General features: G+C 43.1%; 1 protein-coding gene and 1 long non-coding RNA gene across 4 annotated transcripts; one reads left to right on the top strand and one right to left on the bottom strand.

The window, feature by feature from the left end:
- Window positions 1-178: 178 nt before the first annotated feature.
- LOC115139788 (riboflavin kinase-like) lies at window positions 179-27,921 on the bottom strand. Of its 3 annotated transcripts, XM_065026533.1 has the most exons (5): window positions 27,438-27,921; window positions 19,531-19,682; window positions 14,607-14,715; window positions 14,314-14,505; window positions 179-1,037 (listed from the first exon to the last, which is right to left on the bottom strand). In XM_065026533.1, the coding sequence occupies exons 1-4, from the start codon at window positions 27,517-27,519 to the stop codon at window positions 14,354-14,356; spliced, it is 495 nt and encodes a 164-aa protein (XP_064882605.1). In that variant the 5' UTR covers window positions 27,520-27,921; the 3' UTR covers window positions 179-1,037; window positions 14,314-14,353. The 3 variants fall into 3 exon arrangements, with proteins under 3 accessions (XP_064882605.1, XP_064882604.1, XP_029533434.1); XM_065026532.1 differs by lacking the exon at window positions 179-1,037 and having other exon boundaries at window positions 10,475-14,505; XM_029677574.2 differs by lacking the exon at window positions 179-1,037 and having other exon boundaries at window positions 10,475-14,505; window positions 14,613-14,715; window positions 27,438-27,919.
- On the top strand, window positions 20,880-24,701 carry LOC115139789 (uncharacterized). The gene is made up of 3 exons (XR_003865159.2): window positions 20,880-21,009; window positions 21,308-21,381; window positions 23,828-24,701. It is a non-coding gene; the product is annotated as an uncharacterized LOC115139789 (long non-coding RNA).
- Window positions 27,922-27,924: the final 3 nt, after the last annotated feature.

Raw genomic sequence — 27,924 nt, 5'->3', positions numbered from 1 at the left:
ATCTGGCTTTGAATCTGCAACAGAACATGTTTATTTTAACGAGCTGCACAGCGCTGGCCTGGTTATTTATTTATTTATTTTTATTTAACCTTTATTTAACTAGGCAAGTCAGTTAAGAACAAATTCTTATTTACAATGACGGCCTACCAAAAGGCAAAATGCCTCCTAAAAATATAGGACAAAACTCACATCACGACAAGAGAGACAACACAAGCTAAAGAGAGACCTAAGACAACAACATAGCATGGCAGCAACACATGACAATACAGCATGGTAGCAACACATCATGACAACAACATGGCAGCAACACAACATGGTAGCAGAACAAAACCTTATTATGCACAGACAACAACACAAAGGGCAAGAAGGTAGAGACAATACATCAGACATTCAATTAATTCTGAATTGCTTTAATACAGCAGTGAATTCTGACACCATGACTGAAATATATTTCACCTTGTTCATATAAACTGATCAAAAATATAAGCATAACATGTAAAGTGTTGGTCCAATGTTTCATGAGCAGAAATAAAATATCCAAGAAATGTTCCATATGCACAAAAAGCTTATTTCTCTCAACTTTTGAGAACAAATCTGTTTACAACCCTGTTAGTGAGCATTTCTCGTTTGCCAAGATAATCCATCCACCTGACAGGTGTGGCATATCAAACATCATGATCATTACACAGGTGCTGGGGACAGTAAAAGGCCACTCTAAAATGTGAAGTTTTGTCACACAACACAATGAGACAGATGTCTCAAGTTTTGAGGGAGCGTACAACTGTCATGCTGACTGCAGGACTGTCCACAGAGCTGTTGCCAGATAATTTAATGTTAATATGTCTACCATAAGCCGCCTCCAACTTCGTTTTAGAGAATTTGGCAGTACATCCAAATGGACTCACAAATGCAGACCACGTGTAACCGCGCTCATCTTCCTCATCAATACAGTTCAAAACATTAGTGGTAGTATTGTAAACAAAGTCATATTCCTCATTTTCTCTCAGCTTTGGAGACGGGTCATCAGCCGGAACCACCTGTGAAAAAGGAGTACAAATTATGCAACGGTTAGCATGTGTGGAAACTTAAAACAGATCATCAATGTACAATTCATGGCAATTGCACTAGTCACAATTCAAATGCCCTATGTTTTTATTGTTCACGATAACTGTACGCTCCAACCATTAATTCGCTAAATTTACCCAAGTATGGTCTTGAGTAGTTATAGTGCAGGTAGGTATGACAATTAATACACTGTTGCCCATTAGGACCAAGAATAACACTGAACTAGACTAAATACTATTGCCACAGCTATTCCGGGCAAATGAAGGGTGAATGAGTTTCAAGTTTTATTAGCCGAATATACGGATTATTCCCCAAAATAGATTTACAAACACTGGATTGGTATAGCCATTGACTATAAAGTTTCCAATGTTGTAAAATCCACGACAGTGCACACTTTGGAAGAAGGGTTGACAATCAGGACACAAATGTACCCTTTACCCTTAAGAGACAATTTATGCTTGATCTGAAAATGTGGTTGGAGGCGCTGTATTGATGGTGTTACGCAATTTCGGGGCCTCCGGGGGCAAGCAGGGGCCAAATTGAACGCATAACCTTGTGCCTCTCAAATGTTGTAACAGTGCAGAGGGCTCCATATACCTCCTCATTGACATAATTGGTTGACGTTAGGTGGGGACGGGAGGTCCTGTATGAACACAAACTCACTTCCTTGACAACTTCCTTCTCAACAGATCTGCGCTGCTTGGCCTGACTAAATGCTGCACAGCCAATGAAGCCGTCGGACTGACCATGCAGCACCTTTAAGTCAAAGTAAGCACTCACACAACCACAAAATAGATGAGTTGAAAGGCACACTGTGTGGTCTTGAGCAAATTAACTTATATAGAAAGGCTTCTCTTCCAAAAAAGTATTGTGTAGCCTTCAAATATCACAACAGGAAAATGAGACTGAATCACGCATTCCAGTCCAAACCATATATCAGCCCCATTCATAGTATCGGTTATTGTCCCCACTGTTGGACAATTTACAATATTCACTGGTATGTAAACAAAAGCTCAGTGGGATAGGATGGGACTACAATAGGAATATATTTCAATCAATGCCGTAGTGTAACCCTTATGTTGAAATATCGCTGTAGCCTGCAGTACAGGGCGTACAGGTGGCTGCGAGAGCACATGAGGGCTATGCCCAATTCTCCACCCTTCTCGCACACATCGAACAAAACGTGGCCCTAGCGTTTGTCAGCGATTGTTCAGTGCACTGTGGTTTAAGGGACTACCGGCTGTAGATGTCTGACATGATTCGACATGTAAAATCGGTTCGCACATTACGTTCAGAGGTGCTAAGTACTCTCGGCCAGCAAACGCTATTGATGTGTCTGAGCCCTAAGTGAGCGCTTGCAAACTCCTTGTTATGAATTTAAAAGCATAGGATTGGTGTAAGCATTAGAAGGAGGGAGTTTGCGTGGCTAAATCCATGCAAAAAAGTCGAAAAGTGCACAGAGAAGGGAAGATAATAGGGACGCAAACTCAACAACATGACTTATTGCTTAAATAGACACTGGCTGGATCGTGGTTTTAACCAATCTGCATCCAGGATTAGATCCACCCATTGTATAAAGCTACATGGAGCATGATTCAAATGTATTATTCAAGTTTATTATGACTGTATGAACAGATTGGATCGCAGATGTTAGAGAGCTAACTGGACTTTAATGTAAAGCCCGTGTTGACTTTATGCAATCGCCTTATCAAGCCCGACTAACTGCAGTAGAGAGAGTCACGAGTTTTAAGTTCCTCGGTGTCCACATCACCGAGGACTTGTCATGGACCAACAACACCACCACTCTTGTTAGGAAGTAAACGCTGTTGTGCCCTCTTAGGGCGGCTGAAGAAGGCACCGCGGGTCCTCTCCAAACACTACTGCTGCACCATCGAGAGCGTTCTGACCGGTTGCATCACGGCCTGGTACGGGAATTGTTCTATCCACGACCGCAAGGCCCTCCAGCTGGTGGTGAAGACGGCCCAGTACATCTCCCACCCATTCAGGACATCTACTCGAAACGGTGCCTGAGGAAGGCACACAGCATCATCAAAGACCCCACACACCCCAGCCATGAGCTGTTCTTTCCCTTACTGTGGGCAGACGGTATCGGAGCATGTTTTTTGATACCAACAGGCTCAGAGACCGTTTCTGTCTACAAGCCATCAGACTGCTGAACACTTGAAATGGACTGACCCCCTGCTCTGATTCTCCACACCTTAGCGCACATACACTTACTCATGCACACACCACACAGACGTACACACATACACTTGAGTGTACAAACTACTCTTTCCATGACATAGACTGACCAGGTGAAAGCTAGGATCCCTTATTGATTTCACCTGTTAAATACACTTCAATCAGTGTGGATGAATGGGAGGAGACAGGTTAAAGAAGGATTTTGAAGCCTTGAGACAATTGAGACATGGGCTGCGTTTCAAACTCAAAGTAGATAGCCCTCGGCTCTAAACCCTTAGCCCTTGAATGGTGTTTACACCGTCACATTCGAGTGTACCTTAAAAGTCTCTTGCCCAATCGAGGGAGAGTGATGATCGTAGAGGCAACGCCCTTGGTGGAAATCTTGAGTATGAGCTTAAAAACAACCAACCTAAAGCTATTAATGTACCTAGTAAGCTAACGTATCTAGCTAGCACTCCTGTCCGGTAGCTAGCTACAGTTACCCATAGCTGGCTAGCTAATTCCAATAAATTTCAGAATTGCAAAAAATATGTTTGTGAATCTAGCAATGTTTTATACGCTACGAGCCTAAGCCAATTTGCCAATGCTAAAATCAACGTATACATATATTTTTAGCAAGCTAGCTTCATAATTTTTCAAATCAAATGTAATCAAATTTTATTAGTCACACACATGGTTAGCAGATGTTATTGCGAGTGTAGCGAAATGCTTGTGCTTCTAGTTCTGACAGTGCAGCAATATCTAACAAGTAATATCTAACAATTCCACAACAAATACCTAATACAAACAAATCTATGTAAAGGTATGGAACAAGAATATATAAATATATGGATGAGCAATGACAGAGCGGCATAGGCTAAAATGCAATAGATAGTATAGAATACCTATACATATGAGATAAGTAATGCAAGATATGTAAACATTATTAAAGTGGCATTATTAAAGTGACTGGTGTTCCATTTATTAAAGTGGCCAATGATTTTAAGTCTGTATGTAGGCAGCAGCCTCTCTGTGCTAGTGATGACTGTTTATCAGTGTGATGGCCTTGAGATAGAAGCTGTTTTTCAGTCTCTCGGTCCCAGCTTTGATGCACCTGTACTGACCTCGCCTTCTGGATGGTAGCGGAGTGAACAGGCAGTGGCTTGGGTGGTTGTTTTCCTTGATGATCTTTTTGGCCTTCCAGTGACATCGGGTGATGCGTTGTACAGACTGCATCACCCTCTGGAGAGCCCTGCGGTTGTGGGAAGTGCAGTTGCCATACCAGGCGGTGATACAGCCCGACAGGATGCTCTCAATTGTGCATCTGTAAAAGTTTGTGAGGGTTTTAGGTGACAAGCCAAATTTCTTCAGCTTCCTGAGGTTGAAGAGGCGCTGTTGCACTTTCTTCGCCACACTGTCTGTGTGGGTGGACCATTTCAGTTTGTCAGTGATATGTACACCGAGGAACTTAAAACTTTCCACCTTTTCCACTGTTATCCCATCGATGTGGAAGGGGGGGGGGTGCTCCCTCTACTGTTTCCTGAAGTCCACGATCATCTCCTTTGTTTTGTTGACGTTGAGTGAGAGGTTATTTTCCTGACACCACACTCCGAGGGCCCGAATATGTTGGTAAACACACCAGACAGCTGGTCTGCGCATGCTCTGAAGCTAGGCTAGGGATGCTGTCTGGGCAGGCAGGCTTGCGAGGGTTAACACGTTTAAATGTCTTACTCACGTCGGCCACGGAGAAGGAGAGCCCACAGTCCTTGGTAGGGTGGCATTGTATTATCCTCAAAGCGGGCAAAGAAGGTGTTTAGTTTGTTTGGAAGCAAGACACAGGTGTTCGTGACGTGGCTTATTTTCCTTTGATAGTCCGTGGATGTCTGTAGAACCTGCCACATACGTCTTGTGTCTGAGCCGTTAAATTGCGACTCCACTTTGTCTCTATACTGACATTTTGATTGTTTGATTGCCTTGCGGAGGGAATGACTACTGTGTTTGTATTCTGCCATATTCCCAGTCGCCTTGCCATGGTTAAATGCGGTGGTACGCGCTTTCAGTTTTGCATGAATGCTGCCATCTATCCACAGTTTCTGGTTAGGGTAGGATTTAAAAGTCACAGTGGATACAACATCTCCTATATACTTCCTTATAAACTCACTCACAGAATTAGTGTATACGTCAATATTATTCTCTGAGGCGACCCGGAACATGAAATGTGGTTCTGTTTAACATTTGTCTATCTGGAATATGAGGAGGCAAGACAATAACACCATGCCCTCTATTTCATGTGCTTTTCAAAGATGTTCTCTCATATTCATAGAACCTCAGAATACTGATAGATCTCACGCAGCTAACTCACTCCTGATGGAAAAATGAATGTTTTTGAATGTGAATGTTTTTAATCCAGGGATGGAACAAAAAAATGTGGGGAGAGAAGAGGGGAATAGGGTGTTGAAAGAGTGTAAACAGGAAGGGGGATAAACCTTAAAGAGAAACAGAAAAAAGTAACTGAGAAAGATTTTTCATTTTCAACCTCCTGCTGGTACTGTTGATTATAACAGTCACTGGATAAGACCTCACAACAGGATTTTACACTTCAAATGACTATTGTAATAACCTCAAATGGGATATATGGCCATGAAGCTGTATTTTTCCTGCCTGAAACATCGGAACAATATGGAATGGACAGCGTTCATGCACCAACATTACAACCTTAGTAGGTAACTGTCTGTCAGTGTGTTTGTGTTAATGAAACTGCCTGTGCGTCTCTTCGGGCTGGCCTTAGATAAGTTCCAGACAGACGGGTGTCTTTACGGAGGGGAGTGTTGTGACACGTGTCCAGAGGGCTTCTTTCACTCCTGGCGGAGGCAGTGTGACGCTTGCTCCGTAGCCCCACTACCTCAGAGACGGACTGTGTATTCCTCTGGAGTGTGGCGAAGGTGAAACACCCCACCAAGCACACACCATTTCTTATCTTATGTCTCTCTCTCTCTCTCCCCTTATCACTTTTAATCTACTTTCGTCTTCTCTGTTCTACGACTCTGTATTTACATTTTTCGGGGATTACGTCACAGCAACTTTACTCCACTGTATCTTCTACTCTGTTTATATTTGTCTGTTGGCCTTATTACTCCCAGGAGAGATTGACTCTCTGTGAGACTGAGACAGAGAGAATGTTTGGAGGGTAGACATATTGAAAACCACAGAGAAACAGCTATAACAAGTCAATGAGAGAGAGAGAGAGAGAACAGAGAGACAGAAATAACAGAGGGGTAGAACATGAAGGAGAGAACACACATAGAGAGGGAGAGAGAGAGAGGGAGAGAGAGCACAGAGAGACAGAAAGAACAGAGGGGTAGAACATGAAGGAGAGAACACACAGAGAGAGGGAGAGAACAGAGAGACAGAAATAACAGAGGGGTAGAACATGAAGGAGAGAACACACAGAGAGAGGGAGAGAGAGAGAGAGCACAGAGAGACAGAAAGAACAGAGGGGTAGAACGTGAAGGAGAGAACACAGAGGGAGAGAGAGAGAGAGCACAGAGAGACAGAAAGAACAGAGGGGTAGAACGTGAAGGAGAGAACACACAGAGAGAGGGAGAGAGAGCACAGAGAGATAGGGAGAGAGAGCACAGAGAGATAGGGAGAGCACGGAGAGAGAGCACAGAGAGATAGGGAGAGAGAGCACAGAGAGATAGGGAGAGAGAGAGCACAGAGAGATAGGGAGAGAGAGAGCACAGAGAGATAGGGAGAAAGCAGAAAGATGTAGAGAAATCTGCAAGGAAAGCAGCTCATTCTGATCATATGTGGCAGACATGTCCAAACTGATCCCCTGCATGGGCCCTGAAACCTGCCACAGCTCACGCCCCATCACTTGCACTTAACACCTTTCCCACTCTGCTCTGCTGTAAAGCCACCCCTATCTCACCTCAGTCTCAGCGTTGGTCATAGATAGCCTTAGTATATTACTGTGCGCCTGATAGTTCAATGAGTATGTATGTATGACTCCAATATCTACGCCAGCATACTACTTAGTATAAAGCAATGTATTGGACATTTGAGTGGCTCCGGTGGTGCCAGTGTTGATAGATCCATATGTTTGATGTAAATATCCTACAGGTAAGTACACCTTTGCGAGTCTACGGAAATCTACTTTAGGCCCCCGCTTCAGACTACTATAGACCACAATAGACTGCCTCAACCCCCCCCCTTTCAGACCCCCTAAACCTTCCTGTGGGATCCATTTCCTGCACCCTAGCTGAATACCAGGCCTGCGTCTTCGGCCATTTCGGGCGAAGCCCGTCACCATACTAGAAAGACATTATTCTGTGTTATTCATTCAGAATTAAGAAAGGCACATGCAAGATGTTCTTCATCGTGGGGGGGAATGTCTTTCTTCATCGTCACCCCCCCTTCTCCCCACTTTTGGTAATTATAAACCTCTGAAATAAAAGACAAGCCACAGATGAAGACTTAGAGATTATTGTTCCGGCGACTTGATTCCACCGGCTGAAATGTCAGAGATGAAGTGAGCAATCAGTGTGTTGATAAAAACCCAAGTGCGTGTGGACCCCTTTCATAGAGATAGCAGACCCCCGTGTCTATAGCCCCCCTTCCTCTCTGCCACATGCAGGTTTTTGATTACATGCGTATCTAAACTGAAACTTCTCCAAACTGTAAGGATGCTAAGAAGGCTGTATCACATCCGGCAGTGATTGGGAGTCCCACAGGGCGGTGCACAATTGGCCCAGCGTCGTCCGGATTTGGCCGGAGTAGGCTGTCATTGTAAATAAGAATTTGTTCTTAACTGACTTGCCTAGTTAAATAAAGGTTCAATTAAATATAAATATGAGTAAGATGAGGGGGAGTGAAAGAGCCTGTAATTTGATGAACAAAGATATTTCTATTGAATGTGATCTGTCTCGCTCTCTATTTCTTCTCTCTCTCTCCAGTTGTCTTGATGTCTTCATAAACTCTCCATATACCTCGTAGAGCATAGCGCACACAGTACTGTAGTTGTGTTCTGATCCCCAGCTCGCTTTGTAGCGAGTGATTAGCACCTGAACCAGGAGTCACATAATGACGGGTCTCTTGTAAACTTCATCTCCCTTGTTCCCCAGGAGGATTGAGTAACCCAACAAAGACTTTGCTTATACAGCTTGTGCGTGTGAATTTGACTGGATGTGTGTGTGCTTGTAACGTCTATGCCTCAGTTTGTGTGTGTGTTTTGAAAAGCTGTAGAAGAAGTTTTCCTCTTGCCATGCTCCATTAATATTGATGTGAGGCATTTTCAGAAATTAACAGTAAACATTACACAAAAGAATGGAGATTAGTTGTGTTATATGCCGTGTTTTAACAATGTGCGAATAGTTGAAGTACAAAATATGGGTTCTATTTACAGCCGTGCCCAATCTCCTTCACTGGTTGACCTTTTCTTGTGGCAACAGGTCACACATCTTGCTGCTGTGTTGGAACACTGCAGCAGGGTAGCCTAGTGGTTAGCGCGTTGGACTAGTAACTGGAAGGTTGCAAGTTCAAACCCCTGAGCTGACAAGGTACAAATCTGTCGTTCTGAACAGGCAGTCATTGAAAATAAGAATTTGTTCTTAACTGACTTGCCTAGTAAAATAAAAAATATTTCACCTGATATGAGAGTTTATCAAAATTGGAATTGTTTTCAAATTCTTTGTGTGCCTGTGGTATCTGAAGGAAATCACTCTGAATAATTGCTCTCCCAGGTAGAGGCTTGTTCTCCCCCCTGCCGTGTTGGCTTTTGGGTGCTGGGAGGGCTAGCCGCTTAGCTGTGTAGTGCTGCGTTGGGGGAAAGCAGCCCCGTCTCCCAGGAATGCCCTATTGGGCACGGCTGAAGAATTAGCTTTTGTTGCTCCTGTTGTTCCTCCCGGGATGTTTTGGCTGCCGAGAGCTGTCGGGATGACAGGAATAGGGTAAGGCGTATCCCAGGCAACTCTCTGATGGTTGGGAGGGGAATTAGGCGTTTTGGTTAGCGGCTTACTGTTATTTACAGGCCTGGTTACTGTAAGTCATGCTCAAGGTTATAATTAAAAGTCTGGGTTAGGGTTAGCAAATATGAATGTACACCCTCTTCTTGTAAGCAACACCTATTCACACTTTTTATTTGCGACAGTCCTGAGACAGATAAACTCACCCAGTGGTCTCTGTTTTTGTGACATCTGTGGGCTGAGCTGGTTGTGATTAGTTTGAATTTGGTGAACTTCGCATGTGGAGAGGATAGTTTGGATTGGATTAGGCTGCATTGGTATGTTTAAATAGATCATATTCATCCCCCACAGTGGGCAGATAGGTGTAGGAGAGGCGACTGCCTGGTTTTGTGTGATGCTATGCTGCCGCCTGCTGGCATGAAAAGGGAGTGCTTCAAAATGAGAGCTCTTGGGTGCATCTCAACAGTGTAAGGTGGCTTCCTCTCCATTCCCCTGCCTTCACATTCACTAATGTGATGGAGCAATTTAGAGACAATTCACAGTGAATATCTTATCCACCATATTGCCTTCACCTAGCGTAGTGTTTTCAGATCAGTGCAGACGATGAAGAGGAGACTGTTAGAGGAAGCCACGTGGCAGAATTGTGATGCACCCAGTAACTGCCGAGATGGAGATGAACAATGAAAGTGACTTTTAGATTAATGATGGACACCCCAAGCAAAGTGTCCAGAGGTGGAAAAAAGTCCTCAAATTTCATACCTGAGTAAAAGTAAAGATACCTTAATATAAAACGACTCAAGTAAAAGTGAAAGTAACCCAGTAAAATACTACTTGAGTAAAAGTCAAAGTATCCGATGTTAAATGTACTTAAGTACAGTGGTGGAAAAAGTAATACATTTTCATACTTGAGTAAGAGTACAAAGTTAAAGTAAATGCTATACATAAAATTCCTTATATTCAGCAAACCAGATGGCACATTTTCCTTTTGTATTACTTTTTTTTGACAGCTAGGGGCAACTCCAACACATCATTTACAAAGAAAGCATTTATGTTTAGTGAGTTCACCAGATGTGAGGCAGTAGGGATGTTCTCTTGATAAGTGTGAATTTGACTTTTTTTTCTGTCCTGCTAAAGCATTTAAAATGTAACTAGTACTTTTGGGTGTCAGGCAAAATGCATGGAGTAAAAGTACATAATTTTCTTTAGGAATGTAGTGAAGTAAAAGTTGTCAAAAAAATAAATAGTAAAGCACAGATACCCCAAAAAACGACTAAAGTAGTACTTTACTTAATTTACTTGAGTACTTTACACCACTGAAAGCATCACCTGTGCAAAGGAGTACTACCAGTAAATAAATTATTGTTGAATAATCTTTGACAGTTACACTGCAGCCTACGAGAGATGCATCTTCGAACATGTTTAATAAGAATACAACGTCAGGCAGGACCATACAGCAGCAGGACAGAAGGATTTTGAACGAGCCCAACACATACGACTGGTCCTTGAACACAGACCCATGGTTAACTGGGAAATGACAAAACAAAAAGCCAAAGCTATGACATGATGCTTCAATAACTACAGAACTCCATGATTTCTTACAACAGTCAAACGTATGCAATCACAGCTGAAAGGACTAGAAAATAACATTGTATTGGAGGTTGGGTAAACTCTTGGAAAGCATATCAATTATTTACAAGGACGTGGCTTATCCAGCTAAAGCACATTTTGGGAACAGGCCATTCTGCCATCCTACACTTTGTTTCTTTATAAAGGCAGAATACAAGTGAAAGAAGAGTGGGAGAAGAAGCAGATGACCCTGGTTAATGGCATTGGCCTGATTCTACTGAGCACGGTCTCGACTGAGCTAGATGATCTCATATTAAACAAAGGAAACATGTTGGCTCAGGGTTGTGGTTTGGTGCCAAACTGGAGAGCAAGCCTACTAGTATTACGAACAGATGCCTCGGAGTACAGTTGCCTAATCCAACACTAGTGCCTAGTACTTGATCAAATATAAGCCATGTTGTTTTGACAGTTTAATGAGCACTTCTAGCTGCACTGATTTATAGAACATCTGACAGTTAGGTACAGAGGACAAACACACCCAGACAGCTGTAGTCCTAACAAAACTTGAAATCACAGGGAAACATTTCAATAGGGGTCTGACCAGATGAAAAACATTAATAAACCAGCTACTGACCTGATGAACACAACCCCGGCCTTCAGAGTAATACCATTAAAAAAACAGAACACTGCAGCTGGGGGAAACAGAGAAACATTAGAATGGCCCTTGTTGAGTCATGTTCTCTTACTGTATATTGTAGGTTTAACTAGTCAGTGGTGGCACCAACATTTTTTCACGGTCATTGTGTAGTGCTGCCTGTAATAATACAATATTTCTTGGGGCTGCTAGGCTCTCGAGTGGGCTTCAGCACATTTCTTACCCCTCCCAGGAGACACCCATGACTACACTACTGAGGAGATAACTAGCATTGCATGATAAGTGTACCAGGGGGGGCCCAGGACAGAGTTTGGGAAACCCTGCACAGGCTAATGACAGGGGAAGTCAGATAAGACCGACAGTGAGCACATTGGGTTTACATTAACACAGATTCTGCTGTGTATACGTTTGAGAAACCGTATGTATATGTTGGTCTATGTCCTGTGGTACTAAGGTATAGTACTGCTAACCACTCAGGCATATAGGTCTGGGGAATACAGAAATCCCTCGACAACTGGTGCAGAGTCCGTACTCTGACCAAACAGTAACCATAAATTAACCAAGAGAAAACTTTCCCTCTGGCCTTTTAAAAATGGTAGAGACCGATCCCCATCCCATAGCTTTCAATACGTCATTGTTGAATACCATTTACTTATGCATATCAATTGCTTACCCCAGTACATTTTCTGGGTATGGGTGGGGGGGGAATTTATTAAGGTATCCTGCAATAATAAAAAGGCCATGACGTATTTTTTAAAGGAACAAAGCTCAAAATCTGAAGAGGAACATGGGGGGGGGGGGGGGGGGAAATATAGAACCGTATTCACAGATTTGGTCTACGTAAACATGAATATATTAACACCAGCCATACTGTTTCCTCTGCCAAGAGTATGGCAGAGGAACAGTCTCTCAAGTACATTAAAATCTCAAATCACATTAGCTCAACTCATTTTGAACAACTTATTATAAAGCGTTATGTACGCATGCTCAACACTGTCCACTTTGTCCTCTGACGAAATGACAAAGAAAGAAAAACGCACACATGCCCACCACATCCATCTGCAGAGAATCAGAGCCTTGGACTTGAGCCTTGTTCATAATGGCAGTTTGAAGTGACTCAAATCCATTTTGTTTTTTTGCATATCTGATTTGAAGAAAAAAAATCTAAAGTTTGAATAGCCCAGGAGCACAGGGAATCAGATATTTGAAGCCACATTTCAAACCACCTTCATAGGTGGTTTGAAATCAACTACAAATCTGATTCCGGGCCATTTGACTTGTCTGAATGGTCAAATCTGATGTACTTGCACTCTTTTATTATTATTATTTTTAACACTTATTTGGTATGTCTTGTTGCTTGCCAACTTTGACAAGAACATGTAGCTAACTAGCTTAATGGTTTACAAACAAATTAGTAAAATGTGCTAGAATGCTAAAGAGCTACCTAGCTAGCTAGTTGACTGCTGGGGCTAGCCAAAAAGGACTCGTTTTGAAAGTTGGGTCATCATATCCTTTGAGCTTTTAAAAAAGTGCTCATGCACTCATTTTGAACATTCAAAGCAACTGGGAAATGTTCATGGCAGGCATTGGTGTCACCTTAGCTTGCTACACAACTTCTGAGTGACAGGAAGCATGAGAGCACCACCAACAAAATCAGCCTACACCACTGCTCACGCACCCGTTGTCATAGTAACAACTTGCGTAGCCATGTCAGCAAATGACTGCGGTCTGAACACACAAATCTGATTTGGTCACTTGTAACTTGCTGTTTGGACAGTCCGTACTCCAAAACGGATTTGAGCACTAAGGCCTGCAGTGTGAACAAGGCTTCATTCTTCTCTTATCTCAGTGGAATGAGGGTCCAAACAAGGTTAAGTCAGTAAAAACTAAATTCTGGAAACTTTCAACATACAGTTATGTGGACCAATTTAAAAAAATGTCAGACAAATCTTTAGTGTTAAATAAAAATGGCCCTCACTGCTGGGGTGGGAGAATGCTGGATTTGACCAATGAGGAACTAAGGAAATCAGAGAACTGGAAGCTGCATTCAAGCATGTCTTTAGCCAACCATGCAGTTTGTGTAGGTCAAATAAGAACATCAGTTTCTCAAATAAAATAATGCGGATGAATTCAGTGCTGTGTATAATGCAACTATTTAGCCAAATGCAAGATAGAGGACTTCTCTGCTTCAAGGCAGACATTTTGAATACACCCGAAAATGAAAAGGAGGAAAATATTAAGTGCAAAGCCATGAGACTGAACCCCAATTCTAAACAATACAAAATTACCATTCATTTCAAAAGAACATTTTGTCACATATGCTGGATAGGTACAGGGAACAAGTGTTGACCAGGGACAGCCATATTACTACTGCGTCCCTGGAGCAAGTGGGGGTTAAGCGCCTTGCTTAAGGGCACCGACAGATTTTTCACCTCATGTGCTCAGTTATTGAACCAGCAACCTTTCAGTTACTTGACCGACGCTCTAACCACTAGGCAACCTGCCACATTTAGCAGTGGATTTGGTGGTGCAGGACTCCTCTCAACAGACATTCAATTCCTGGAGTTGCACATTACCAGGATCATGTCATTTGGCACCAAAAAGTAACATATTGGCAGTATATTTTATATATATTATATATGAGAGAAAGAAAGAGCATAACAGACAGGAGAGCCACCCAGTCATTCAAACTGCAATAGAGAACACCCAAAGCAGTGTTTGTAAAAATCACTTGGCTCTTTTTGATGAAGTAATCGGGGCACTCCTTAACGTCAGGGGTTCATGTTTGCTCCACACTAAAATACAAGCAAGGCCTCTGCCGGCCAGGTCACTAGGCCTAGTGAAAAATTACATTTGGATGGATACTTGCGACAGCGACTTTACCAAGTGATCAGCAATGCGAGAGTTGTTGCGTGAATAGAGGTCAGTGGCCCTTCGTGATCTTGTTGGACGACGTCATGGACGAGCTGGCAGAGGCAATGAAGAAGTTGTCCTTTTTGAGTTTGCGGTGTTCAGGGAGGTCCAGCTTTCTTTTGGCCTCCTCAATGTCATGGTTGATCGCTGCTATAAGGGCATCTGCAAACACAGAGAAGGGGCGAGAATGTGTGGCCTTAAGTCTGAGGATGGTTGTGTGTGTACAAGGATGGAGGAGCGTGTGTGTGTACACCAGTACTCACTCTTACCAAGTGAGTCATAGCTCCTCTCTGGACGAATGTATCCCACCAGGACTACACTGAGGATCTGGCCATAGAAATCTTCTTTAAACGTGTGGATCACATGAGTCTCCTGTAATACACGTCAATCAATAAAATGTCAACAGTCAACCAAAAGACACAAACATAGGTAACACCTTATCCGAACCAGGGTGAAGTCTGGTTGATGGTGGTCGAGGGTCTAAAATGAAATAACCCAAATTTCAAATCAAAGTGTATTAGTCACATGCGCCGACTACAATAGGTGAAATGCTTACTTACAAGCCCTTAAACCAACAATGTAGTTTAAAAAAAAAGAAATAGAAGTAGTAAGTAATGAAAGAACAGTAGTAAAATAACAATAGCGAGACTATAGACAGTGGGGTACCGGTACAGAGTCAATGTGTGGGGACACCGGTTAGTTGAGGTAATATGTACATGTAGGTAGAGTTATTAAAGTGACTATGCATAGATCATAAACAGAGTAGCAGTAGTGTAAAAGAGGGGAGGGGGGGGGCGCAATGCAAATAGTCTGGGTAGCCATTTGATTAGATGTTCAAGAGTCTTACGGCTTGGGAATAGAAGCCTCTTGGACCTAGACTTGGAGATCCGGTACAGCTTGCCGTGCAGTAGCAGAGAGAACAGTCTATGACTAGGGTGGCTGGAGTCTTTGACAATTTTTCCTCTGACACCGCCTTGTATAGAGGTCCTGCATGGCAGGAAGATTGGCCCCAGTCATGTACTGGGCGGTACGCACTACCCTCTGTAGTGCCTTGTGGTCGGTGGCCGAGCAGTTGCCATACCAGGCAGTGATGCAACCAGTCAGGATGCTCTCAATGGTGCAGCTGTATTCAAATACTGTTAGTATAACATGATCTGTTAGACACACTACAACAAAATACACCTAGCAAAATTTCTCAATTCTATGAACAAGCAACACCTCAATAAATAGACATTCAATAGCAGTTACACATAAAATCAGTTTGGCACCAAGACAATCAAATAGAATTAAAAACCGACGTCATTCACCACACACAGTCAATAACAAAATCAGTCGCAACCTTTAAAACCGGGTACCCCCTTTCTTTTTTTAAACAGTTCAGACCTCTGGTAGTTAAGTCTTACTACATTGCAGGGCCTATGCTTCTTACCTCAACGGAACTAGATGAACAAGCACAATCCTTGCGCTTGCCTTGAGTGCGTGCGCTTTTGGAGAGGGAGTTCCAATGCTAGAGCGGTCGGTATTTAGTGCAGTGGTGGGCAACGGAAAGCAAGCTTTGCCAGATGACGTTTCTTCACAAGAGACTCCGAGGAAACCCTAGAATTTCCTTATACATTGACTTTGGAAAGTATTCAAACCCCTTGACTTTTTCCACATTTTGTTATGTTAGTCTTATTTTAAAATGTAGTAAATATTATACCCCATAATGACAATTGATTTAAAATTACAATAATATCACATTTACATAAGTATTTCTATCGCCAGCAAGTACAGCATCAAGTCTTCTTGGGTATGACAAGCTTGGCACATCTGTATTTGCAGAGTTTCTCCCATTCTTCTCTGCAGATCCTCTCAAGCTTTCAGGTTGGATGGGTAGCGTTGTCGCACAGTGAATCAGGTCTCTCCAGAGATGTTCGATCGGGTTCAAGTCAAGGCTATGGCTGGGCCACGCAAGGACAGTGCCTTTTTAGGTGCCTTTTGGCAAACTCCAACCGAGCTGTCCTGTGCCTTTTACTAAGGACTTGCTTCCGTCTGGCTACTCTATCATAAAGGCCTGAATGGTGGAGTGTTGCAGAGATGGTTGTCCTCCTGGAAGGTTCTCCAATCTCCACAGAGGAACTCTGGAGCGCTGTTAGAGTGACCATTGACGCTGCAGACATTTTTTGGTTCCCATCTCCAGATCTGTGCCTCGACACAATCCTGTCTCAGAGCGCTACGGAAATTTCCTTTGACTTCATTGCTTCGTTTATTCTGATATGCACTGAACTGTGGGACCGTTATATAGACAGGTGTGCCTTTCCAAATCATGTCAAATCAATTGAATTTACCACAGGTGGACTCCAACAGAGTTGTCGAAACATCAAGGATGATCAATGGAAACAGGATGCACCGGAGCTCAATGTCAAGTCTCATAGCAAAGGGTCTGAGTAAAATACAGAAAACAGCTATTCCCACCCCACAGCTGGGTTTCTCTTGGTGGCAGACACTGAAGCAGAGGTCAATGAGCAGCTTTGGTTCATTTCCTGTACAATTGTAGGCGTGCACCAAAGACTTGATATGCTGACTCCAACCGTCTGTCTCGTTCAGGAGTTCGGTTGAACCTCTCAGGTTGGTCTTCTTAGGGGTGATAGGGTGTGGTTCGAGACGTCTTGATTCCCAACAACTAATGAGTTTACTTTCAAAAGTCTCTTCCTTGGTCAAAATGCACCCTGGACAGAAAACCAGTGGTCTATGAAGAGTTCTCGCAGTACCCGTGCCACTGTAGTCACTTTCTTATCTTTTGTTGAGAAAACCTGACCGTACTGGGTGACGTGGACAGTGTCACCTCTAACAGGTTACCTATAACTTGTTGGTCAGGGGCTAGGGAACGGAAGTCTACTCAGATCAGATCCCATGGAACGTTGCTAGAGATCGACCCATTTCGGCAACTGTTCTCACACAGTTTCAGACACAGGACTCTACATTACGGGACATGCATAGAACCTGTCCTTTATCAGCCTATTGGTTCTGTCTACACCCATGCGACCATCTCATCATGGCGCAGGACCTGGGAGTGTTACTTCTGAGGGAGCACCAGTTGGTGGACCTCTGACTGGGGTGTGTGTCACTTAGTAGACTAGACCATCCTTGAGTTCCAACTTCTCAGAGGAACTGGGGTGAGAGTCGGTGGCTGGAGAGAACAGAAGTATTTAGATATTTTCCCCATAGGATTGGAGATCCTCTCACGAGGGTCGTGGGACATGCATATAGTGAAGGGATGCTCTCTGGAGGATCCCAAGTCTCAGCCACTCCACTGAAAAATATCTGCCTACACATCACTGCCAACAGTGATGGGAACTTTCATCCATTGCTCACTGGCCATTGCTGTATGCATCTGATCCAACAGGTTCCAGACGTGCTCAATGGGATTGAGATCCGGGCTCTTCGCTGGCCATGGCAGAACACTGACATTCCTGCCTTGCAATGTCCTTGCAGGAAATCACGCACAGAACGAGCAGTATGGCTGGTGGCATTGTCATGCTGGAGGGTCATGTCAGGATGAGCCTGCAGGAAGGGTACCACATGAGGGAGGTCTTCCCTTTAACACACAGCGTTGAGATTGCCTGCAATGAGCTCAGTCCGATGATGCTGTGACACACCGCCCCAGACCTTGACGGACCGTCTACCTACAAATCGATCCCGCTCCAGAGTACAGGCCTCTGTGTAATGCTCATTCCTTTGACGAAGTGCGAATCCGACCATCACCCCTGGTGAGACAAAACCGCGACTCATCAGTGAAGAGCCCATTTTGCCAGTCCTGTCTGGTCCAGCGATGGTGGGTTTGTGCCCATAGGCGACGTTGTTGCCGGTGAGGTCTGGTGAGGACCTGCCTTACAACAGGCCTACAAGCCCCCAGTCCAGCCTGGGTAAATGATAAAGGGCTCTCGGCAGAGCCACCAAAGTAACACACCCTTGTCATAATCAGGGTCAAATCTGGTTGTGGTCTAAAAGGGGTGGTCTTGGGTTGAAAATGAAATAACCCTAGGTGTGTACTCATTCCCAATTCAAATACCTTTAGAATAACCTAACCCATTATCAGACATACTACTCAAAATGAACACAGCAATAGACATGAAACATAATCCTATCAGTATGGCACTAAGTCAACCAATAGACTTAGAGCTCACCCCAAACTACTTCGACACGGTACTCGCAATACAAATTTCTCTGCCGCTTACGGAGTTGACTTGCTAGTATAAGGTTATCTGGCTTGATTTAACTAGTTAGAAGCCAATATTAGCTAGTAGCGTTGCATCTTCATACAGGACCCAGAGGAAACTCTAGAATTGCTAGAGTCGCTATCTGGAAGAGGGGATGTGATGGTGTGGGGGTGCTTTGATGGTGATACTGATTTACTTCGAATTCAAGGCACAATAAACCTACGTGGCTACCACAGCATTCTGCAGCCATACGCCATCCCATCTGGTTTGTGCTTAGTGGGACTATCATTTGTTTTTCAATAGGACAATGACCCAAAACACACTTCCAGGCTGTGTAAGGGTTTTTTGAACAAGGAGGAGAGCGGTAAAGTACTGCATCAGATAACCTTGCCTCCACAATCACCCAACCTCAACCCAAATGAGATGGTTAGGAATGAGTTGGACCGCAGAGTGAAAGAAAAGCAGCTAACAAGTGCTCAGCATGTGGGAACTCCTTCAAGACCGTTGGAAAAGCTTTTCTCGTGAAGTTGGCAGAGAGAATGCCAAGAGATTGCAAAACTGTCATCAAGGTAAAAGGTGGCTACTTTTTGAAGAATCTCAAATATATTTTGATTTGCTTAAAACTTGTTTGCTTACTACATGATTCAAGATGTGTTATTTCATAGTTTGTGTCTTCACTATTACTCTACAATGTAGAAAATAGTAAAAGAAAACCCCTTGCATGAGTACCTGTGTCCAAACATGACTGGTACTGTAAATACAAATATATATATTCTAAACTTAAGTTAAAAAAATACAATTTGTTTTGCAATTTTGAGAGTCCAAAAAGGTGTGGAGACCAACTTTTTTTTATTTTATTAATCTTTCAAACTTATTTTGGAAGAAATAGGGAATTATTTGAGAAGTGCAGGGGTGCCAATATATTTTGCCACAACTATATTGGCCTATATACCTTTAAAACCTATATGGGTGGGCGAGCTGGACTTGCCATGGATTTCTTGGCGTTGTTGTAGTAAGGGTTACAGCCGATGCTCATCACCATCTTGTGGATGTCTCCGTTGTCCACGCACGCCCAGCCATAGTAGATTCCTGTGCTGATGTCGCCAGGCAGGAGCTCCACCACAGAGTCTGTGAAGTTGGCTGATCAGAAGAGACATTCAAATAACATTACAGGGCTTGACATTATTTTTTTCAGCCACTTGTCCTTCAGACAAAGTCAGTAACACCATGAGCCAAAATCGTGAAGTACATAGGAGGGATGTGAAATTATTTTCGGTCCCGTTCTGTGAGCTTGTGTGGCTATCACTTCGCAACTTCCGTTGTTTCGCCTAGACGTTTCCATTTCACATTAACAGCACTTTGACTGAGGCAGCTCTAGCAGAGCAGAAATTTGACTGACTTGTTTTGCAAAGGTGGCATCCTATGACGGTGCCACGTTCAATAGGATGCCATGTTCAAAGTCACTTAGCTCTTCAATACGACCATTCTACTGCCAATGTCTGTCTATGGAGATTGCACAGCGGTGTGCAAGATTTTATACACCTGTTAGCAACAGGTGCAGCTGAAATAGCAGAATCCCCTAATTTGAAGGTGTCCTCATCCTCTTGGTCATGTAGTGAACCTTTAACATCATGTCAAATGTTTCAGGCATGTCCACTAGCTAGCTAGTAAAATAGTACAACTTATCTAGTTCGTTCATTAAGTGTGAATGCCCCAGAAGCCGGTGTTGAGGATATATTGGCACGTTTGCCATGATGGCTTCTCGGAAATTATCCCTTTTATAATATGGGTTAGCAACATATTCAAATATGATTGACGTATTGTCATCAAAAGCTACATTTTGGTTATTTTATTCATACAATGTCATCCTTCCACAATATATAGCCCCGACACAAATCTAGGGTTGCAAGCCGGCTGGTCGTTCGTTCTGTCGGTTGACAGAGACGCGACCCAGTCGTCCAGTCTGTTTTTCCATTGCCATATTGTCTGGAAACGTTCTTTATCCCTTGCTTGCTAACTATACACTACAGTAGTAGCTGCATTTGTTAAAACGGTTTTCTAGTGACATTTAACAACGAGGCACGATTTCGCCAGGCATAGGAAAAAAATGCTCTCGTTAGGACGCTGTTGTTTTGAAAAGCTATCTAACTAAAGGGTGACCAGAAGTCCCCGTTTTTGGTGGCCTGTCCCCGGAAATGTCCCCGTTTTTAACTGTGCGTTAAAAACAGACCGCAAAGTGAAATATTTGACTTGGCAAGAAAGACCGGGCAGCAGAGCCTACGGGTTGATGTCTCAATCGCGTTGTGCTTGTTTAGGCCAACAGAGGGGGCTGCTCGCTATAGCAACTTCATTCACTCTTCTTCTACTAACTACTTGCTCGCGATAGTTTTAGAGAAAACTGCTGTGGAAAATTCGGCCAGAGTATCAAGTGAATCCACAACATCACCACAACGTATTTTCAAGCCAGGTACGTTACAATCGTTTGAGATAATAAATTGTGACATAACATCACTAGCTAGTATCTAGATAGATGATCTGCTCTATAAGGTTATGCTAGCTAACGTTAGCTATGTAGACTAAGTTGGTTAGCTAGCTACTGTTATGGTAGCTAGGTTAAAAAACGTTCACATGTAAACATGCAGTGGACGTGCTATTTTGAAAATATGATTATATTAAATGAATGCACAATTAATTATGATAATATTTTTGTAGATTACAATTTTAATGGTTTGGCATTATCATAAGTAGTGTGAAAATATATTTAGAAAGGTTCATGGATAACAGTAGCCGTGGAAAGGAAGACTGGATACGAAGAAGAGTGAAGGAGACAGGAGGAAAGGTATGATTACAGAGCCTGCCAATTTATCATTCCAAACAATGTTTTTCAGATAAAATACAAAAATGAGGCAAGCAATGGGAATCTGTTAACCAAAGTATTTTATCTAATAGTATGCTATTTATTAATACAGATTGGAGAGAAAGGAGAAGGAAAAATTAATGGAGTAAAAAGAGTGAAGCAAGGAGAGTGTAGAAGAGTGAGGTGGAAAGGTGAAGAGAAGGAAAGGAAGGAAGACTAGTGAAGAAAAAAGGAGAATAAAAAGTTGAGGAAGAAGAGTGACACAAGGAGAGTGAAGAGCAGACAGAGGAGATACAATGACTCTTTCCAAGAAACGGAAATGCACTCTTTATGAAAAACAGAGAATTTCCATTTATAAACTCAGGTCAAGACAATCGAATGGTTCACTGCACCCTTTGTAATTCCTCTCTTTCAATTGGCAGCCGGAGAAGAACGGCAGTGGTAGAACATCAGCAGACGAAAAAGCATAAAGCCTCTGAGGGCCTGTGTTAGTATGCCCTCTGGCTGAGATGCAAAGAAAGTTCAAGGAGAGGGGCTACAAGAATGATCAGATTAATATTGCCATTGAGAAAATTCAAAACAAAACATGACCTTTTTCAAGGTCAGTCTCGCAAAAAGACGCATTCTTGCGTTCTAACTACCCACTATTCAAAGTGCTCTGAACAAATTAAGGGAATTGTTCAAACATTGGCACATCCTAAAATCCGATGATAGTCTCTGTAATGTGTTTTCGGACCTTCCCTTGGTCGTATTCTCGCGGGGCAGAAATCTCAGAGACCAATTGGTAAACTGATTTACCACCCCAAGATATTCCTGAACAACGTCTATTTGCGCCCCTACTGGATGGAAATTACAAATGTAATGGCTGTGCTCAATGCAATGGCACTTAAATGTAGATCCTTCAAACACCCACAAACAGGGAAATCGATCCCAATAAAAGGTGTTATTACGTGCTCCACTAAGGCAGTTATTCATCTTATAACTTGTCCTTGTGGTAAAAATTATGTAGGTAAAACAAAGCGAATTAAAAGTACGTATTTCAGAGCATCGTAGCACCATTAAGTGTAAAAACTTTACTTATCCAGTTGCGGCCCACTTCTTGGAGGCAGGCCACTCGATTTCATCCCTGCGTTATATTGGCATCGAACATGTCACCCTCCCTAGGAGAGGGGGTGACCTTGATAATTTGTTAAAACGAGAGGCTGCCTGGATCTTTAATTTAAAGACCCTTGCGCCCTTCGGTCTCAACGTAGACTTTGATCTGAAGTCATTCTTGTGATTGTGACTTTGCCATTGTAATTGTTTGTAAACTTGTGTAGTCAAATTAATCTATGATCGTATGCTATCCATTTGTTGTTTGTATGCGGTTCTTTGTATGACATTTTAATATTTGATTATTAACCAATGATATTAGGCAACTCTTGGCCATGATTACAGACACCGGTGTCTTTTGACACTATATAAACGAGTCATCCCGCAGTGTTTGTGATTATACCCTGATGAAGACAGCTTGGCTGTCGAAACGTTGGTAATTACATTTTAGCATCTGAGCTCCTAGAGTGTTCGGCTCTTTTATTTTCAAGTTTTCTACTCCGCTAGCCAGCACCTCGTCTTAATAGGTGTGCGTTTCTTTTTCTTCTAGTATGCCCTCTGTCACCACATTCTTCAAGAAGGTAGAGCCTTCCCAAGAAGAATATGGTTTAGCTGTGCAGTAGGGTGTCTTTGCATACCACACTATGCGACACAATCATAGTTACAGATCTATGGACTGCACAACACAACTGACACAAAAGCTTTATGAGCCAAAGTTTACATGTGCTAGGACAAAATGTGACACAGGACCTAGACCAGGTTGAATTTGTGTCCCTGTCCATTGATGCGCCAATCATGGACATGTTAAGCTGCTGCCTATAGTAGTCAGATATTGTAAGATATGATGGCAGCACATCTGTGGAAACAAAACTGCTTGATTTTGTTGAATTGAAAGGAGAAACAGCAGAGGAGATTGCAGCTGAGGTCCTGGTTGTCATCCAAAAATGTAACCTGGAAAACAGTCGTGGCATTCTCTGCCGACAACAAATACCAACTTTGGAGGACTGAATAGGCTGGGGAGGGTCAATGTCCATACCAAAGTAAAAATAAATAAATAATGCTCTGCAGTGGGAGGTGGCTTAGGTTGTCCTGCCCACATTCATATCACAGTCAGAACAGCTTTGGATATTATGTTGAGTACCTGTTCACAACGATATTTGGATATGTTCATATTTTCACCATCAGAGTAGAAAGACTGAAGGACTTTTGAGTTTTTTTGACCAGGAGTACCATAACATTTTAGGACACAGCAATGTTCGCTGGCTGTCCATGCTCCCTGCTCTAGAAAGAGTGCTGAAAATGTATGTGCCATTGAAATCCTTTTTTCTTTCTGAAGACAGATGCCCTGTTGTCCTGCGAACAATGTTTGAAGATCCACTGACTGAACTTTGGCTGGCCTTTGTCAATGGAAACCTGACCGTAATTCAGTGACACGATCAAGATGCTTAAAGGCCAGGACCGCTGTGCTGTGGAGTCCGCTGCAATTCTGAGAAACTTTGAGGCAAAATTGACTGCAAGACGTGACGACAACAACTTCATTACAGTTTTGGTCAGAGGACTTCTGAGAGAGCTAGAGGGAAATGGAGCCATGTCTAAAGAGAGCTTTCTCAAAACATCCCAATCGTTCTTCACTATGGCTGTGAACTACTTGCAAGCATGGGGAAAGCACACAGATAATCTAAAAGATTTACATTGTCTCCTTTTAAAAAGGCAACCTCTGCGTTAAGAGATCCAGAAGGTACACTGCAGGAAAAATTCCCCAATGTGACCATCAATGAGGATGCATTGTGTGACGAGGTTACTGGCCTGCAAGAGTTCCTAAAGGGGGGATCGCTTGAAGAATGGAAAACATCTGAGACACCGCTTAGTCAGAGAGGGAGTACGGTGGTTACCCACTTCAAAGCGAGTGACATCCCACACACTAACCTAGCTAGATTAGAGATGATGATCTCGCCATCACGGTTGACAACTCCATTGTGTCCTCGTCCCAGAGCGCTAAGAACCTTGGCGTGATCCTGGACAACAACCTGTCGTTCTCAAATAACATCAAGGCGGTGGCCCGTTCCTGTAGGTTCATGCTCTACAACATCCGCAGAGTACGACCCTGCCTCACACAGGAAGCGGCGCAGGTCCTAATCCAGGCACTTGTCATCTCCCGTCTGGATTACTGCAACTCGCTGTTGGCTGGGCTCCCTGCCTGTGCCATTAAACCCCTACAACTCATCCAGAACGCCGCAGCCCGTCTGGTGTTCAACCTTCCCAAGTTCTCTCACGTCACCCCGCTCCTCCGCTCTCTCCACTGGCTTCCAGTTGAAGCTCGCATCCGCTACAAGACCATGGTGCTTGCCTACGGAGCTGTGAGGGGAACGGCACCTCACTACCTCCAGGCTCTGATCAGGCCCTACACCCAAACAAGGGCACTGCGTTCATCCACCTCTGGCCTGCTCGCCTCCCTACCACTGAGGAAGTACAGTTCCCGCTCAGCCCAGTCAAAACTGTTCGCTGCTCTGGCCCCCCAATGGTGGAACAAACTCCCTCACGACGCCAGGACAGCGGAGTCAATCACCACCTTCCGGAGACACCTGAAACCCCACCTCTTTAAGGAATACCTAGGATAGGATAAAGTAATCCTTCTCCCCATCCCCCCTTAAAAGACCTAGATGCACTATTGTAAAGTGGCTGTTCCACTGGATGTCAAAGGTGAAAGCACCAATTTGTAAGTCGCTCTGGATAAGAGCGTCTGCTAAATGACTTAAATGTTAAATGTAAATGTAGAGGCCTACGGAGCTGTGAGGGGAACGGCACCTCAGTACCTCCAGGCTCTGATCAGGCCCTACACCCAAACAAGGGCACTGCGTTCATCCACCTCTGGCCTGCTCGCCTCCCTACCACTGAGGAAGTACAGTTCCCGCTCAGCCCAGTCAAAACTGTTCGCTGCTCTGGCCCCCCAATTGTGGAACAAACTCCCTCACGACGCCAGGACAGCGGAGTCAATCACCACCTTCCGGAGACACCTGAAACCCCACCTCTTTAAGGAATACCTAGGATAGGATAAAGTAATCCTTCTCACCCCCCTTAAAAGACCTAGATGCACTATTTAAAGTGGCTGACACTAGATGTCACTATTGTGAAAGCACCAATTTGTAAGTCTGTTCCACTGGATGTCATAAGGTGAAAGCACCAATTTGTAAGTCGCTCTGGATAAGAGCGTCTGCTAAATGACTTAAATGTAAATGTTAAATGTAGAGTCTGTTGTCATGTGCTTACCTGGAAGTAATGCACCAGTCGAGAGAGTGTTCTCCCAAATGAATGATATGGACAACAGCAAGAAATAGGTTCACTGTTCCTACCATTAAGGCCATGCTTATTGTGAAGACAAACTTCAACCTCCCCTGCCAGGAGTTCATGGAGAAGCTGGCCAAAGACAGAGCAATCCTGAAGAAAATACATTCTTCTGAGAAATAGAGATCAGGTTGGTATAAGTATATTATGTAGTTACCAATCTCATCAGCATCTTATTTCTTTATTAAGTATTTCACATACTATTGTGTGTTTTTTTTTCAATTTTGCTCATATTCTATTCTGCTCTTATTCTAGCAGGACCATTGAATGGCTGAAATCTGTCCATTTCCAGTTCGGCAGTCAATATATAATTAAAATATCCAATGTTATTATCTATGACATAAGAAAGGGGTCAAATTCCGGTTTCATGTATTTAGTCTAACAGGCACACTGTGACAGACAGCGAAGACAACTATATTACAGAAACACTACAGACAAGTCAGAACTGTCCGATCTGAACAGCCATTCAGTGTAATATAGTTGTCTTCGCTGTCTGTCACAGTGTGCCTGTTAGACTAAATACATGAAACCGGAATTTGACCCCTTTTTTTATGTCACAGATAATAACATTGGATATTTTAATTATATATTAACTGCCGAACTGGAAATGGACAGATTTCTGACATGAAAACCGGCGACACTTAAACTAACATGGCTAACACAACAAACGTCTAACTGAAGCTGGAAATCATGCAAACTAGCTGCACTTAGTTAAAAAATAATAATTGTATGGACATTTTGTATATTAGATCCATAAAAATGAACTGATTCGTGATTTCGACTGACAAACGCAGCCTGACTCGCTCGTCCCGACCCCATACACATTCATTACTATGGGACAGTTGGAGACAGAATTTGAATATTGAAACCATGTTGCAAATGTCAGACAGAGAGTAAGGTTGATACAAATCGCCGCTGTTGAAAACTAAATGCTAGTCTAAAAGAAATGTGAGAATGTCTAGATTTGCTTTCTATAGTGGAGACCAAGTTTATAACTTCCCTGCCGGGGTCGATATTCCAGGCTGTATCACAACTGGCCGTGATTGGGAGTCCATAGGGCGGCGCACAATTGGCCCAGCGTCGTCTGGGTTTGGGTGGTGAAGGCGTCATTGTTAATAAGTAGTAGTTCTTAAAACACTTACCTAGTTAAAATGTTAAATTAAATAAATATTTAAAAAATAAAAAGGACAGTGGATTGCGCAGTCAAAAGGAACAGAGTAAATAGGCATTTTAACGTCATAGATTTTGCCAGTGGTCATTTGTGGAACAGACACGTGCTGGAACGCGCTTTTAACCAATCAGCATTCAGGATTAGATCCACCCGTTGTATAGCTGTAGTTATCTGTTTCGCGCATGGATTTGTTTTACTGTTTCCTTTAAATTATTTTCAGTCATAAAAAAGATAGCCAGCTAAAATACTAAATGAACTAGCTAATGTGTTAGCGCGATACAAGGCCTATATAATCTCTAACTAGTTGCCAACAGCAGTAACGTTAGCTATCTAAGCAGTGAAGTCAAATCATAATTATCAAACCACATGCGGGTGAAGCATACCGTTAACACAAACATATCTAGAGGATAACGTTAGCTACGTTTAACATTACCTGTGAGAATTCCTAGTTCTTTGCTTCCTCGTCCGAATCCTCGAACGACTTCCCCCCGGCAGAAATAAGGAAGATTCTTCATGTCTGCTCTTTTCCAACTGGAGACGACTTTCAACAAACGTTAGCTAAATTGTTAACGAGCTGTGTAGTTAGCTACCTAGTCAAGCCTAGTTTCTAAAAAGCGTGCTGTAACGTTAGCTAACTCGACACACACTGGTGAGGATGACCTCGAAACGAAAGACCAGTAGCTAGCTAACCACTGACAACCGCAGGAAGAGATTATTCCCACGCAATTCCAATAAGGACCACAGTTCGTATTTTATTGTTTATTGACCGGCGAAAATTACAGAACAATTCATTTAGCTAAACTAGCTAGGTAACGTTAGTTTGAGATGCTTTGGTCAAGTACCTAGCTAAGTGGGCCTATTTCAATTTGTAATTGAGGTCGACGCTGCTCGGTGTTTTTCTAATTTAACCTATGTGAATG

This window comes from Oncorhynchus nerka, linkage group LG13 (assembly GCF_034236695.1).
Source record: "Oncorhynchus nerka isolate Pitt River linkage group LG13, Oner_Uvic_2.0, whole genome shotgun sequence".
Classification (NCBI taxonomy): Eukaryota; Metazoa; Chordata; class Actinopteri; order Salmoniformes; family Salmonidae; genus Oncorhynchus; species Oncorhynchus nerka.
This window is presented reverse-complemented; position numbering and strand designations above follow the sequence as displayed.

Excerpts from the sequence above, each read along its gene's own strand:
- LOC115139788 (XM_065026533.1), bottom strand. The coding sequence starts at position 27,519 with ATGAAGAATCTTCCTTATTTCTGCCGGGGGGAAGTCGTTCGAGGATTC. Across the intron at positions 14,716-19,530 it reads ACAACGCCAAGAAATCCATG|GAGACTCATGTGATCCACAC; the intron begins GCAAGTCCAGCT and ends CGTGTATTACAG. Across the intron at positions 14,506-14,606 it reads CTATGACTCACTTGGTAAGA|ATGCCCTTATAGCAGCGATC; the intron begins GTGAGTACTGGT and ends CTGTGTTTGCAG.